This window comes from Pseudopodoces humilis, chromosome 2 (assembly GCF_049639895.1).
Source record: "Pseudopodoces humilis isolate 2021_Gansu_Grassland_sample_001 chromosome 2, ASM4963989v1, whole genome shotgun sequence".
NCBI lineage: Eukaryota > Metazoa > Chordata > Aves > Passeriformes > Paridae > Pseudopodoces > Pseudopodoces humilis.
In genome coordinates this window covers 14603702-14621050 of record NC_142201.1, presented here as the reverse complement: position 1 = coordinate 14621050, position 17349 = coordinate 14603702, and the positions used below count along the sequence as shown (strand labels likewise).

Below are 17349 nucleotides of genomic sequence, written 5' to 3'. Positions count from 1 at the left end.
GTATAATGGGAAAACTGATACATACCATGTTCCTACATGCACTAATTCCAGGCATAAGAAATACACCCATAATATACCAAGTTCTGATGAAAATACCAAACACGAGTCAATTACAGCAAATAACTCAGAAATTATGTAAAATGATCTAAAACAGGCATATTAAAATAAACCCTATTACAGTAGTGAACTTTGGTTTTGATTTCTCTAATAATCTTGGCTAAGCATTACTCCTTCCACTATTTAAGCATATTAACCAGATTTTCCCTCTCAACCAGTAGATGTCCACAAGAAAGTAAAATCTGAGTGTGTAATACAAGTAACTAAATGCAGCTAGCATTCCCAAAATTTCCATTAGCTGCCTGATCAGCTTCATCTCTCTCCAACCTGTAAAGTCCAGTTATTTATAAAAATTCCATAAAACAGTATCTTAAAAAAACCCAAAAAAGCATTATATAAATTGATGTAGAATCTAAACTAAGGATTACTGCTTCTGAGATCTGCTCAACAGCTTGAGCCAGTCACAAACAAAGGGCTGGAAGCTGCAATGCCCTATCAGAGAGCTGGTGCAAAAACCTGATTTCATGAGGAGTGGTCAAGATAACCAAAAGAGAAGAACCGAACAAGCTACTCAATAATCCTGACACTGGGACTTTCCTGTAAAAGTGAAACACACAAAAAGGAAATAAGATGGTTTTTCCCAGTCATCTGAATAGTCCAGAATTGAACAGAATTTAAAGCCTTGCTCTGTAGCCTTAGAGAGCATTTGTAAGTGAATGACAGACATAAGTTTTTAAAGAATTTCAGTTTTGGTCCACATAAATTGAACGACTGATAACCAAGAAACTTACAATTGTGTTTTATTTATTCATGAGACTTAAAAAAACCTTCCTACTTAAATCTTCATACAGCCTCATCACACAGGATATATAGTTTCATTTACATTAAATATATTCATGTTTCTTCAATTAGCACATCTAGAAATAATTACCTAATGTTAAAAAAAGTATTCCTGATGCCTTTCCACTGCTATGGATACACCAGCCACCAAAGCAAATGGAGGTATGCAACACTATACAATGCTGTCCTATAAATACTGAAGTTTTCAGATGCTTTACTTTCCTAACCTGTGCATTTCAAGTGATATACCTTCCTTTTACTTCTGCAGTCCTGGAATTCAAAGCCAAGAAATTTTTGTTCACTGCAGTTTAATGAACTTTATTGGAAAGTGGCTTGACTTTTTCTTTTTTAAGGACAAAGCCGATGTTACAATACTTTAAATACCAAAACAGTAACCTTGAGAGGATGTAGTGTATTAAACTGCCCTGAACTAAAGCAAATACCTGCAAATGGTAACATCACATGAAAAGCAGCACACAAATTAACCTTGGGGATAAACAACCTTGAGTTCTATATATGAGAGAAAACAGTACAGTACAAAAAGAGGAGTGTAAGTGCACATTGTTTAAATCATTTTGGGCTATAAGAAATCACTTGGAAAAGCAATGAGATCACGAAGAAATCCCACACAGTATTTTTAAAGGAATCTACACATGCATTCCTCTCACAAACTGGTTTTGTGATGTACAGTCTAATATGGCACAACACATCATCTTTTCTCTTAAATTCTTTTAGGCATGGTCACATTTTCTCTAAGGACAAAACCCCAAACAACCAACAAACACATTTTACTCTGAAAATCAAAGTGTCTAGTATTTCAACTTCCTAGCACATACATTAAGCAAATCTTACTGGGCAGTAAAAAGGAAAACGAGAGATTCAATACTGAGCCATTTGTCCTTCAAATGCTCTTTAGTCTTTACCTTTACCATAGCAGCAGCAATAATGCCTACATTTTGGTCACCTAGCACTCTCCCTGACAAAAAAAAAATCCTACGGTGTCAGGCTATTGTTTGCCTCATACCTTTGATTTTTGACAAAGGAATATAACTGAGCTCTGCAAATACTTTCTTGTGCCACATAACTTTGCTCCTTGCTTGCAGAATTATAAACAATTTAACAACATTCTCTCCCCTAGTAGTCAACAGATGCAAAAAATTTCCCTTACTGCAGGCTTGTTTGTTACAGTTTGGTCTGGGCAGACAGTCTGAAATGCTTCACTTGCACTGCCATCCTAGCAACTCCCCCAGCACTGGAGGATCCTATGGATCAAAACTCAGATGCTGCCAAAGAATTACAAAGTTTGGGAAGAGGAACAGTGGCTACAGTCACTGCTTTTTGTTGGGGCAGCACCCTTTTTGGGGGGACAACACTGTGAGAAGGAGCATTTTACTCTGGAACAGATACATAAGATTCTTCCTATCCCTATGACCAAAACAAGGACTCCAGGACCAAGACATACATACAAACATAAATAATTTCCACATCTACATTAATGATTCACATTAGTAGCTGTTGTACTTGTTCCAAAATTGGCAGATCCCACAAAAAAGAGCCTCACCCTCTGCTGCAGGAGATCCAAATCCCATCCACAGTGCTGTCTGTAACACCACACACAGACAATCTTTTACACATCACATATTATCTTCTAGCAGACAATTCAAATAACAAATTTGGCCAAGACCACTCTATACTGCCTTCCTTGGGCATTAGTGTTCAAATGCCAGTGCTTGACCACAAGTAATTATATCTGTCTGTGCCTGTCCATGCCCTACAACACATGACCCATTTGATACAATCTTTAATTATAGTACATCCTATCTTTTCTATGGATTCCAAATCTCATATAGGGTGAAAAATGGATTATATACTGGTCAATATAAGGAGTGAAGGTTTTTTGCAACATTTGCCTCTGAAGTAAAAATGTATAAACTAAAAAAAAAAACACAAAAAGAAGAGTGCAAGTGAATATTGGGAAGAATTCTTTATGCTTTAGAAAAAGAGGTGGAAAAAAAACCCTCACAAATATGAATTCTGAGCACTAATTTCCTCCCATCTTCCATGTGAAATTCTAAAAAACGGAGACCCAAGCCCTAGAAGTGCCTGACTGCTCAACAGCAACAACCTTACAGCAAAAGCTGCAGCTGCTGAGCATGTGGAGAAGGGTGAGGAACTGCAAACACAGGTGTTCCCAGCTCCTTGCACTGCATTACCTCAAAGTCTCAGATTCCCACTCCACAAATTTGGGAAACTAATCCTTTTTTATCTCCCAAAGCAATTGTAAAGCTACTTTTAGTCACTGCAGTGGCTTAGAACAAATGGGGAAATTAATTCCCTCTTATGCACCAGGTTTAGATGGTTTACCATCCACAAAGCAGAGGCTCCATACCAGATAATCAAGGTAAAAGTGTAACGAGCACCTACATAACACCTTAATCAGGGCTCATCTCATACTCGAGCCCAGGGGAGGTGAAGAAGGCGCAGCCAGACCCACCCTAACACCTACATGCGAAGCCAAGAGCCAAGGTCACGACCACCAGCCTCGGCTCCAACACCTCGCGGTGCTGGAAGAACTGATCCCATGCCAGTGCTGCTCTACACATACAGCACAGCAGCCTCCTCCACATCTCACGCACCCTTTTCAACCTCGGAAATTAAAAGTTATGTTCGCTGAGCAGCGAGGAGAGACCTTAACCAGGAGCCGTGCCTATACAAGGGCTCTCCGTGCGGTGTTCACGCCCGATACCCGCCCAACCAGTTTGCTGCCCGGGCTGGGCAGCACCGGCACAGGCAGGCCCAGACACCGCCGAGGACGAGGTTTACAAATCTCTGCCTCCCCGCTCAGCACTTCGGGGCACAGCCGCGCTGCCGCCCGCCCGCCCCGGCAGCACCGCCCGCGGCCGGGGAAATCGCGGCGGCACAAAAGCCGCCTCATGCAAACACCTCCCGCACCACAAAGGGCAAGGACGGGGCTCCCCGGGAGCCGCGGGCGGGATCCGCTCCGTGTCCTCTCGGGAGCGGCCGCCCGGCGCCGGCACCGCCGCGGCTCCCGCCGGCAGCGGCCGCCCCATCCCTCCGAGATGGCGGCCGGACCCGGCGGCACCTGCCAGGGAGCGACCCCCGCCTGCCCCGTCGCCGGGGCTCGGGCAGCGCCGACCCTGGGCGGCGAGGCACGGGACGGGACGGCGCCGAGGGAAGCCGCGGGATGCGGGCGGGGGAGCCGCCGTTCCCCGGCACCTCGCGGGGCCGCAGCCCCCGCCCCTACCCGCGGGCCGCGGGTGGCTGCGCGCAGCCCCCGGCCCCCCCATCTTCCCCGCCGGTCCCGCCGCGCCCCGCCGGGGCCGGCTGGGCTGGCTGAGCCCGCGGCCGCCGCACAGGCGCAGTGCCCGCCCCGGCACCTGACGGGCGGCGAGGGGAGGGGCGGGGCGGGACGCGGCCGGGCCCTCACGGCGGGGCGGGCCCGGTGCTCAGGTGGGGCCGCGCCCCGCCCCCAGCGCTCCGGCTGCGGGGCTGCGCTCGGGCGGGGACACGGCCGAGTGGCGCTTTGGTGCCCGGGCGCGTTCGGTCGGGTTATCCCCGACTGCCGAACAACCAGCGCTCTCCGGCTTTCCGGGCGGATCCGGCCGTTCTCCAGGGTTTTTCCATCCAGGTGTTTGCGTCGGCTGTTTGCAGCCACGTGCGGCCTGGGATGAATCGATGGCACCGGGGAAAGGCACAGCCTGTCCTTCCCATCCGGCTGCGGTCGCGGTTCCCTGCGGGCTGGCCCTGCAGCGGCAGGACCACTTTGTACTCGGTTTTAGAGGGGGAAAAAATTAACGTGATTTTTGTGTCTTCTCATCACTCGCATACTAGTGGTTGAACTGCCCTTCCCAAAATTTTAACACACACCTTGTATATTTCTTTTGCTCTCCCATTACTGGTTTTGCTGTTTCCGGACCGTGCTGGGACACAGCAGTGCTACGGGAGCGCACACGGGGCCCAGGGCTTACGGCTTTGGGATAGCTCCTGCTCAAAACGTTGCCAGAACTGGTGTTAGATGCCAAACACCGTAGTGACCCATCTTCACTGACAATTTACCAAAATTTAAATGTAAGATATATTTAATCCTTCCACTTTTCATTCTTAATCCCTTTGTTTTCTTCTTTTTGTCAAGCAGTTTTATTACCTCTATATTGTTTACCTGAAAGTACAGACATAGTCAGTGTGAGAGGAAAGAGGACAGCATTTACTTTCGTATTCCTGATGTGTGTCCTAGTAAATCACTATTTCCTAAGAGGCAATTATTCTGTTGGGGTGCTGGGCAACAATTCTTCCATCTACACATTCAAGTGGTGTTCTCATGTTTGGGTTCATACACCTCAATAAAATTTTAGCCTCACAGATTTAGGGTTTCTGTAGTGTGTAGTATGTAGTTCTGCATATGGTAATAATTATTCCTAATGTTGCTTTATCAATTAAATACTTAATTTTCATTGTTTATAACACTGCTAAATTAAAAAAGTGTCAAATTATGTTTTCATTTCAGCTGTTTCTCCCCCTAACCCTACATCAAGGGACTTTACTTTAGACCTATCTGTCTAAAGATTAAATTGCACAGATTTGGTCACACAAAAGAAATACCTCACCTGTCTTACTGTAGCTGTCTCTCCTAATTTCCAGGGGCTCCTTTGGCAACAAAAACAAAAGAAGGAAGAATCCTGTAATGTTAATTAATCTTTGCCTGCTGGTGTCTGATGAACACATGGGAAAGAACAGCTGGTCTTAGTGCAAGATACATGGGCTTAGTGATGAGGAAAAGGTAACAGAGAAGATGAATTTCCAGGACTGGAAAATAGGACAGCAAAGAATGGATTTGGAGCATGAAAAGATGGAGGATTATGGCCAGACATTGGAGAGAGGTATGAGGGTATCCACAGGGAGGGTATTCAGGCAGTAGCCAGTGGCTGAGAGGTATGGATGGGGGCACTGGAGAATCTGCCCCAAAGAACATAAGCCAAACAACGCTGGCTCTCCAGCGGTCATGAAGCCCATAAGCACAGTATGTTACACAGAGAAAGAAGTGTTCTCCTGCAACTGTAATTTCCTCTGATAGCTGATTCATGGCATTCAGGCTGGGAGTCATGCAGTGGGGGAAAAAAAATAAAGATATTTTAAAGAAAACTTAAGGAAACTATATAGAAAACATGAAAGCTCCAAAGACAAAGCCCTCCCCTACAGTATTGTATGTTGTTTGTGATATGAATCAGTTTTTAAATTACCTTTGCAGAGTGTTTTTTTCCCACAAGACTCCTGCCTCATTCAATACAGGGATGTCTTTAATTAATGTATAGTTCTTCTGTTTCTCTTCATTTTCATCATGTAAAGTGGAATCTTTCATGTCCTATTCTCTGTGCATTCTTCAAACCCTGCCTTGAAGGCAGGTTAATTAATTTCCATGATGACTTTCCTGTGGTAATCTCATAACTCCTTCAAAACATTCATAAATTTAACTTTGTAACAGCCTTCTAAATTGAAGTAGTACTAGTATCATATTTTCCACACAGGGAAGAGCTAAAGGAAGGTGCTGTGTCTGGAGTTGTCTGTAGCAGTTTGTTAATTCTTTTATGCTGTGGAGGCTGGCAGGTTGTTTTAAAGAAGGGAATAGTGGATTTAATGCAGTGTGCATCCACCAGCATCTCAGAAACAAGAACATAACTGTTCTTGCTCATGTTTGACTCTAAATACTTCATAGCTCTTTAAGCACTAGATGTAGTGGGTTACTTAAAATCTACAAAGCTTTGGTATGCACTTACACCTGTGAGTCAGGAGCTAATTGCAGGAATGTCTGTGTATCCTTCTTTATGACAGATAGAGAAACTCTGGGATGTTTTTTAATATTCAATCTTTAAAAAGGAAGTTATGAACACTTTAATTTTGCCATACTTCATAGAACAAGACTATTTTCTTGGCTATAGCAGCAAGAGGGGCCTTCCCAGCTGTGGCGGGACTACAGCCAGTGTTTGCATGCTTAAAACTGGAGGTGTCACCATGTTCCTCCCTAACTCTCCACAGCCCACCTTCCTTTAATGTCCCTTCCCATCAGCAGAAGGAAAGCATCCTAGAGGTTGCACATCACCAGGAGCAATGGGAGGGTCCATTTTTGAGTGATAGGGGAAGGATTACACAACTTTTACACGTCCTATAGCCTTTGGTTGCTAGGGGATGGGATTGGGAAGTTTCTCCTCACCTCCTGGGCCAGGAGTATGAATTATCACAGCAGTGCCTGCAAGGGCAATGAGACAGCAGGGAGAAGCTGTTTGCTTGCTGGGCATTGCCAGTCTCTGATCAGCAGCTCTCTGGCATGAACTATAAAGCGGTGCAGGAATTTTCCCAACACAGAACTCAATCTCTGTAAGGAACATCACATTGAGCACTCCATTTGGGAAAGTGTTTATTGCAGACACTTTGGTTATTCTGCTTTCTTCATCTGAAGCCCAGTTTGTCCTGCTATGAATGAAGCTCTGGTAACACTTGTTCTAGAATGTTGTATTTTGAAGCATTGTTCTTTTAAGGTGTTTTGTGCACTGTTAAAATCAACACCACTTTGGATTTATTTTGTGGAAAACATTTTTCCTCTCTTACCACACATTTTCAAGAGATGCTGTGTTTAAACAGGTCTGTGCAAAGGAGCTACAGTAGGTGGTGGTCAGCCTACGCCTGTGAAAATCTCAGAGGTAAATTTGCAGAGAAGTAAATTCTTAAAGTCAGCTCAGGATGCAGACAGAAAAAAGCTGGAGAGACTGATAATTTTGCTACCTTAACAGACATTCAAATAAAAACTGTAAAAAGTGTAAACTAATTTTGAAAATCTTGGCTCCTTTTCTCAGTGCTTCTGAGATGGTGGTATCTATGCAACCAAAGCCATCCCACCCTAGGAATGCTTCTGAGGCAAAACAGAACAGTCAGTCCTGAGCAAACTAGCCAAATTTACAATGTTACAAATCTATGCTGGTCCACAGTTTTTGCTGTATTTTGCCATTTTGAACCAATAGCCAAGAATTTGAGTGACCAGAAAAGGTAAGGCAAGTAGAATGGCTGCCTGGGCTATTTCAGTTGGAGCAACTGGCCCAGTGTCATGCAAACACTGCATGTCAGAGATGGCAAATCCATTTCTCCTAGGCAGTATTTGCTTTAATTTCAAAATCATCCTTCCTGTTCTGGAACTCTTAGAAGTCCAGTGCCTCATAACCTCTGGATGAAATTCAGTGCTCCAACCAAAGTATTTTTACAAGTGGTGGAAAGTCATCTGAAGAGAAGTACTCCTCTTCATCAGGTAAGTTTGTGTTCTCTGAGATAAAAAGAACATGACTCAGAAGTCAGAAAGAGTGTTTTAGCACATGTATCAGAAACCGAAGAAAGGTGGTGGGTATAACTAAATATAGTTGTTCCTGATTGTTGAAATATTAACTCAACATCTTAAGCATTCCCCTGAAATAGGTTACAAGGGCACATAAGACAAGGGGGAACACCTTTAAACTGAAAGAGGGCAAGTTCAGATTAGAATTTAGGAAGAAATTCTTTATTGTGAGGGTGGTGAGGCACATGGACACATTGCCCAGAGAAGTTGTGGATTTCCTATCCCTGGAAACACTCAAGGCCAGGTTGGAAGGAGTTTTGAGCAACCCAGTCTAGTGGAAGGTGCCCCTGCTCACCACAGGGGGTTGGACTAGATGAGCTCTGAAAGGTCTCTTCCAACTCAAACTATTCTATGGTTCTATGAAAGGGCAGAAACACTCATGGAGTAATTGTCCTCACAAGAGATGGATCTTACATAAAATCATGGGCACTGAGTCAATAAACTGAGGTGCATTGTGATAACAGAGAAAATATTTTTTCCCAGTACCTTGAAATCTTTCTATAGAATGTGTTGGTGGTAGCAGTCTTGAATATAGATACCAACAGCAAAATGGTGCTACATTTCAAAACCACGGTTTTGTACTTCTGAAGAACTTCTACCTTTTAGTCAAAAAAATTTTTATAAAAAATAGTTGAATTTGTCCAGGTGAAACAGCTTCAATTTCTGTTTGTCTCTCACTGTTTAAGAATCCACAGATACTCACAGGTGTTAAACTTTTTTTAAGTTCCCTTGATTGAAGAGCAGGAACAATGTGCAACTCAGTCTGGAAAAACTTGAACTACATCTGTCTGCTTTACTTTTGTGTATCCACATATCTAAGAACTGTCATTCAGTGAGTTATATCAGCCTAGTGTTAAAATAATTTTTAGGATGAATCATAATGGATTGCTTTTTATTTGTTATTTGACATGTGAAAAGTGTATTCTTTCTCCTTGTGAAAGTAGGTGTTTTTTTAACATTGTTAAATTGTTAAATCACACGTCCCAATATCCTATGCCATATGTGATTTTTGTACTCCCCAAATGCCTTGAACAGGGCCATATTTTCACTTGCCTCACACTTTTATTCTTTGAAGTTCAGTCATAGCTATTTGATTTGGAAAAGGTTGTCACTAACAGGGTTGATCTTCACAAAAGTAAGTGAAAATAGAGCAAGAGAGGAACTCTCTCATCACCTTGTCTTTTGTTATTTACTGACAGCAGAGGCATTTTAAGTCATGTGCAAACATAACTCTGTATACACACGCTGCTTTGCTGAGCATGGTAATGGGATAAACAGCAGTGGAATGCAGCACAAACCTATTTCACATTTATTGAAACTGATTTAAACTGAATATTTTGTCATCAATATTTCATTGAAAGAGTCATATATATTATTTCTTCAGTTCTCCTGTAAATAAGTCCTTAAATACTTGCCACCAAATACCAGCTACTCTCCTCCAGATTCAAAATCTTGTGAGTCATGAATCTGAAGAGCTGTATTACTAATTGCTTTGCAGATTTGTGGGCAGGTATCATTGGGGAACAAGTTGGATTTTAATGAGTTTTGGATTGCTTTTGATTCTGGGATGCAATTAAAGGTTATTTACTGCAGTATTAGGAAAAGAAAAGGCAAAAGCTCTGACAGATTTTCATGCTTTAAGAGGATGTGACAGTCTTACCTTTGCTGGGAGAGGAGGGAGAAGATAGGTCTTGTTTTGGAAAGGAAGAATGTCTGCCCTGCAGCCATAGAAATATTTTTCCGTTTCTCTTCACCACCTGCTGAAGTGATTGATATTTGCCTGAAGGATTTGCAGTTATTTGTGATACTTTTGTTTAACTGCACCAGGATACTTTGCCAGGAAGTGGAATATTCTTACCCCAGCAGTACCTAAACTAAACATGCAGAGGATTATGTTATATAGGAGAGAAGCATGGAAAGGAATGTTCCTGCTTTCCATGATGTCTTCTAGATTGATAATGAACTGTTCTCAAGTTTATGGAATATCAAATCCTAAGATGTTTCTACCATGATTGAATGCCTAAAATAGCATTAAACTAGTTAATTTTAGTTATCATTGAATAATAATTATACTGCATCAGATGTCAGTCAGTCAGTAGAGAATAAGTTTTTTACTTTTTGGTTAAACTAGAGTCCCAAGTATGATAAATTCAATCACTTTGAAAAGAAGGGAAATCATGACTACCTGGGGATGCAAAACCGCTGCATCATATATAGACCAGGTAGTCCAAGAAGTCATATGGTCTTGAGACTACTTAACTTTGTGAGTAGCACTGCATCTGCACATCCAGACTGCCTCACAGTCACAGTGAGACCATTTGCCTGCTCCATGCTCACCATTTCCAAGTGGAAAGTGGTAAGACCAGTGCCTCAGCCTCTCTGAGCACTGTCCATAAGATAACTCTGGGAGAAACATGATAATTCTAGGAGAGAAGTCCATGTGCTTTAGGTCTGCTTTCATAACTAATTTTCAATGATTTTTTAAATCATAAACATTCATTAATTTTTACCTTTTAGGAATCCATGACAGACCCAGATGTAATTTAAGAAAATACTTACTACCTGCCCAGCATAGGTAAGTAGAAATCAAATTCTGACTGCTTTTATTGAAAGAGAGGAAGAACATTGTAAAAGTTGAGCATTTTATTTACTTTTATATCCGATCTTTCATTCTTCCTTAAACTCCACAGACAAGGGTTGAGCCATGTGACTTGGCACACTCAGACACAGAGGAAGCTATGCTGGTCCCAGTGATTCTGTGGCTGCTTCAAAGCATGATAAATCAGGCTATGCCTGGAGATGATTACAATCTGAAGGCCTCCCGGTTATTAAAATGAGATCAATAATTTTTAAGCAAGCAATATTTGAAAAATGGTTGAGCTGAATCTGAAATCAATTAGTATAAAATATTATACTGAGCATTTTAACACAAAAGGGGAGGGTCTATTGATAAAACTTGTTCATCAAGAATGAAATGGATTTTCAGGCTGAGCTGCACTAATTTCAACACAGCTACAACAAATTACTCTGTCTCTGAAGAGAAAAATCAGTTACTTCAGTTTATAGTGTGTAAACATTTGATAAAAAAAATCCTAACTAGATACTCTAAAATGATAACTTCAAGGAATATGATGGAGATGCATTTAGACAGTTGTCATGTGTTTAAAATTTGAATAAACATCAGATATTAATCAAACATTAGCCTACCTTAATTTCACAGGTTAAAGATGACTCTCACGAACAATTAAGCATCCATACTCTGCCTCCCTGCCAATCCAATCATGGAACATGCTGCTTCCTCTAGATCTGAATTTTATAGGAATTACAACTCAGGAAATACTGTATATACTATAAACCTCTGTAGCCAACATGAGAGACCAAAAAAAAAAAAAAAGTGGTTAATTGCTAGTTATTGAATAAAAATAGGCACGAGAGACCCTGTGGAAATAGTGCTGAGGAAGGTCCCAAATGCATAATGCTGTTTTTGTAGCCATTTTGTGTATTTTCTGAATTTTAGCTCTTTCCTTATCCCCTCATTGAAAATCAGAAGTACATCTAGCATGTATTTTCTAAATTCCCTCTTTTATATATGTCTACTGCCTATTAGAATGTTCAAAGTTTAATTTATTTATGAGAGAAGTTTTTCACTCAGTCTTCAAGCTCAATTTGAAGATACAACCTGATGCAACTACCACAATTAATTGGGGAAAATTATGATGGTGAAAACCAGTGTTTCTATTCAATGAGAAATCTGATGTTCAGAATTTATTTTTATTTCAAATCAAAGTAATGGAAATTACTTTTTTGTAGTTAAAAATATTTAATAATTCTACAAATTTCTTCTAAAAATATGAAAACTATGGCAAAGTTTTCATAGCACTCTAGCATATCTTCTCACTGCAGTGTCTGTTAGCACATTTAAGAATAGGTCTTGAAGTGTTATATCTCCATATTTATAGAGGAACTAAAGATATTAATTTTTTTTTCCAATTGGCATGACAGACATCTACGCCCCTATCTAAATCCCACTCCTAGGCTCTTTTGGATACTGCAGGCTCTCTGATATTCCAGTATAGTACCATATTTTTTCTACTTTTTCTAAACTATCTTTACTTAAACACGACTTCTGCTATTCACAACATCCCTTTTCTTTCTCTGAAATCATTAATGTATGTTTCATCATCTCTTTTTTTCTCCTCCATCTTTCCTAAATTATGCACGTAACTCCATCCTATTATTCCAGCCACACTTGCTAATCCTTCACAGGTATCTGTGTTAGCTAGTTTTGCATTCTGACACAATAGTTTTGGATCCTCTGTTTTGTTTTACCAATCCAATATCTTCATGCTGGCCACCACTAATTTTTAGTCAGCAGTTTCCCACTCCATAAATCAGTACTGGCACTTTCATTCCTCTGACCTTTTGATATTCCTTTCTCACTACATTATCATCATGCAGATTACACAAACCTTTCCCGGCTTTGTTCCCTACTTTAAAATTTAAGCCTTTTATCAATCAAATTAGCCTTGATCCCAATCCAGACCTCGAACTACTCTGTGTGTGCTTGCATGTATGATCCTCTTCCAAGTATGTTTCCCAATGGCAGACCAACCCTAAGCCTTCCTACAGGCCGTCTGTTGGTCTTCACCATAAAGTTGCACCTTCCTTCTAAATCTTTAAAAAACAAAAGAATTCCACTCCATTTTTATTGATATTGTATTATTCATACTTAACTGGGTTATAATTTCAGACATTTTTTCCATGTCTTCCTGCTAGCCGCCAATTGTTTCTGCAATTGGAGCAATTTTTCCATGTTCGTTCATAAGTCTTGACCTACTGGAACAAAAGTGTACAAGAGTCAGAATGACCATCTCTTCTATGTGATTTAGATTAGCCAAACTAAAAAAAAAAGTTCTAAGTAAATCACTACCACTTGACAGACAAAAAAACACCCACAGTATGAGGCACTTAGTGTCAAAACCAGAAATGCCAAAGCCCAGCTGGAGCTGAGACTGCTGCAGGGCACTGGTTGGAACAAAGCAGATTTTGGAGATTGCTAATTGGAAAAGCAAGTTCTGGGAAAATGGATTTCTACTGAAAGAGGCCCCTTGTGACAACAGGTATTGACAAAAGAGCTGATGAACTCAGTGCCTTTTTTCTGCCTCTGCCTTCAGAGCCAAAGCCAGCTCCTCAACTCCTGCCTGTACAGACACATCTCGGGAGGGAATTGGGCAGTGGAGGAGCAAGAGGTTAGAGAAGCTCCTTATATTCAGGTCCACTGGGCTGGATGGGAATCACCCCAAGCTTACTGGGAGACCTGGTGGGGTTGACTGTGAAGCCACTATCAGTCCTCATCCTTAATGAAAGGCAAGAAGGAAGATGGGAGTCATAGAATCACAGGATGGTTTGGGTTGGAAGGGGTTGAGTATGGATGCTAACTCTGAAGCAGGCAGCATAGTGCCTGTGGAAATTGCAGGCCACATAGCTTTCTCAGTCTTGCCTGAGAAAGTGGCCTGAGAAATCATGGGGAGGAATTAAAACAATCCTCAGAGACAGAAAACAGCCTTGCAAGTGCTTTTTGTCTGTTCCTTGTTTTCTGGCAAGAGAAGGTCGAGCAGTGGTAAGCCCCACTGACAATGATGGTGATGTGTTAGTTTACTAGCCAATAAGAGTTTCTTTTCTGTACTTTTCACGTATCGGTCTATAAAAAAGATCTGAAGCAATAAACCGAGAGAAATTCTCCTGATCGACTCCCTAGAGAGTCTGTGTCGTTCTTCTCGCCGTTCCTAATAGAGCGACAGTTGAGGATTGGAGAGTTGCTCTCTGGATGGGCCAGTCAGCCACATCTCAGTCAATGGTAAGATCAGGGAAACCATAATCAGTGGAGTCAGCCCAGGAAGGCAAACCATGTTTGACCTGCTGAGTGCCTGCAGTGATGAAATGTCTGGCCCTGTGGGCAAGGGCAGAGTGGTGGCTACAACATACCTTGGTTTGAATATGACTTTTGACAACACCATCCCCACCCTTCCCCTCTGGAAACAGCAGAAGCGTGGGCTGGACAAACCACCTGTTTGGATGGATTTGAAGCTTTAAGGATAGCAATCACTAACTCAGTATTTCATTGGTAATTAGCAAAGCAGCCTGGGCTCAATACTGGCACCCATATCCAGTGCTTTCATCAACAACCTGGCTGCAATGCAGAGCCCATTCTGAGCAGGCATCACTGAGGTTGGGGAGCAGCTGCTGGTTCAACCCAGAAGGACCCTGAAAAGATTAAGGATTAGACAGAGATGTCATGATTCTTATAAGAAGTACAAAGTTCTGCCCCTGAAACAGCTGGAATCAACCCATGTATGGGTGCAGAGTGGGAAGTGGCTGGCAAGGTCAATTCTGTGGGTTACAGCACACACTGGAGTGCACAGGAATGAACTCACGGCTCTTCTGGAAGGAAGCTCACACTGGGGTGCATTAGAGGCATGGCCAGCACGGCACAGGGAATTTGCTGATAATCTCTGCTGGGTGCTGGTGAAGCCATGCCTGAAATAGTTTTGGACACCTCTGATCAGGACAGGCAGGGCAAGGTTAGAGTGTGTTCAGTGAAGGGCTGATAAGAAAGTTGTTGGGGAGAGGCTGAAGGTGCTGGACTTAGCTGGTAGAAAGGAAGCTATGAAGTAACAGCATCAGCCTACAAGTGTTTGAAACATCATTCAAAGAGAGTCAAACTCTTCTTATCACTGCCAGAGGGTCTAACAGAGCAATTGCCACAGCTTACAACTTGGGAGATTCAGACTGAGCATCAGAAAATAAAATCAATTAGTAGCTGGGCAGTGGAACATGTTGTCCAAAGGAATGGAGGAATCTGTCACTGAGGCTTTTCAAGACTCAGGCAAAGCCAAGATTGACAGTCTAATGCTGACCTGGTCCAACTAAAAAACAGCCTTCAGAGGTACCTTTCAACTAACATTTTGATGATCTTGCAGCAGGTCCCAGGTCTTCACATCTTATTAATGAAGCCTATTATTAAAATAATCTATTTATTAACTTGTTTGGTTTCATGAGTGGTGGTAAAAGATTGTCACTTAGCCTGTTTGGAGAGAGAAGACTCAATATATGGGAAACACCTTGGTGAGTTGCCTAACTGGGACACCACCTCTCACCAACCTACTTTATGGAGTTAGAAATGTAGCAAGAGACTTCTGCTAAGGCAAGACTTTCAAGTCACACTTCTGCTCCACATCCCCCTGCCCTGGCACTCATTTGCCTTTCCAACTTAGGCCTCTTCCACATTAAAATATGAATATAAACTCAGCTGCTCCTTCTACCATGTCTGAATAGGCATGTTGGAACATATAGTAGAGGCGAATAGTAATTTGCTTCTCTCTATTCTTCTGTTATCAAAGCAATATCCAACTTCTTTGTTCTGTAGAAAATGATTTTATATAAATAGACATAATTCTGTAGTGAACCATATTGATTCCGTAAGACCTCAGCTCAGTAGAATCCCACACTGATCACATCATGAAGTGAGCTTGCTTCACCTTGTTTTTCAGAGAACAGTAATCTGCTTGTCCTCTGTTTAGAACTGTGAATCTTCTACCCCCTACTCTCAGAAGGTAGTATAGATCCACATATGCCATACATCTAAATCCTTTCTTGTATTGTGGATTTGATCTTGGGTCCAGTATTCAAAGTTTCAGTGGAGAAATGGTGGGACACAATGCATCTAAACAAGAGGAGCACAAAAGCCATACTTGGAGAAATTAAAATGAGAATGTATCTGATGGAATAAACCTAACCCATGTGGAGACAAAATAATGTAACTTTACAGAAGTTTCACAGAGCTGCATTTAAATATTTGTCATATATGTCAAAACTTGAGTAAACATATTAATCAAACATTAACTTACCTTTATTGCAAAGGTTAAAGTTCACCGTCATGTACAACTAAGGATGAGGTTTTTTCCTCCCTATAAATCCCGAAATTCATGGAATGTGCTGCTTCTTGCAAATTTGAATTATGTAAGTTATGACAGCATAGAGCTGGCTGATGTCATTATGTCACCCTCACTAATCTCTGAAAGTGCCAGTGATCATGGGAGGTTCTTGGGGACTGGGAAAAAAAAGCAAATGCCTCCGCTTTCTTCAAGAAGGGCAAAAAGGAGAATCCAAGAACCTACAAGGCAGCCAGTCTCACCTCAGACCCTGGGAAAGTGATGTGAATGATTTCCAAACATATGAAGGAGAATAAGTTGTTGGGGTGTAGTGAGGATTGATTTACAAAGTGGAGATTATGCCTCCCTATGATGAGATCATATAAATGACCTGGTGGAGGAAGGGAGAGCAGTGGGTGTTACCTATGTTGGCTTTTAACGCTGTCTCTCCTAACATCTTTGTAGAGAAACTGATAAAATATGTACAAAATCAATGGAGAGTGGTGTGGATTGAAAACTGACTGAATTGTTGGACTTAAAGGGTTGTGTTCAGAGGCATGAGTTCAAGATTGAGGTCAGTCAATTGTGGTGTAACCCTGGAGTTAGTACTGCATAACATCTTCATTAATGGCCTGGATGATGAGACAGACTGCACCCTTAGCAGATGACACAAAACTGGGAGGAGTAGGTGATACATCTGATGAGTGTGCTGCCACTCAACGGGACTCTGACTGGAGAAATGAGAATCCTTGTAAAGTTCAAGAAAGGAAAATGCCAAGCCTTACACCTGGGAAAAAGAAGTGAAGTACCTGAGGATGGACTGAAACTTCTTTTTCTTTTGTTGAAGTCCAAGCAATAGAAATCTCCTTTTACCTGCCCTTGTCTCATGCAGTATCTGACCCAATAGTTCAGTAAAAGCTGGTGCTGTTCGAACCACTGGTGACTGTTGTTCCCATTCACCTGTCTGTGACAGTGGGTACTTAGCCAAGGAAGGGCTCTTCAACTTCTGACACTTAGAAGATTGAGCTGAAGACCCTTTTGTCTTAAATACTGTGGATAGAAAACTATGACTTCAGGGGTTGCTGACACTAAGGCAGTGCCAAATAAATAGGGCTTTGGATTAGA

General features: G+C 41.8%; 1 protein-coding gene across 1 annotated transcript in view; it reads right to left on the bottom strand.

Annotated features, from left to right (window-relative positions):
* Positions 1–3524, bottom strand: part of MAP7D2 (MAP7 domain containing 2) — an 81730-nt gene extending 78206 nt beyond the window's left edge. Inside the window, exon 1 of the mRNA XM_088068662.1 lies at positions 3404–3524. Coding sequence (XP_087924788.1) covers positions 3404–3524 — 121 coding nt within the window. The remainder of the gene's footprint in view (positions 1–3403) is intronic.
* Positions 3525–17349: the final 13825 nt, after the last annotated feature.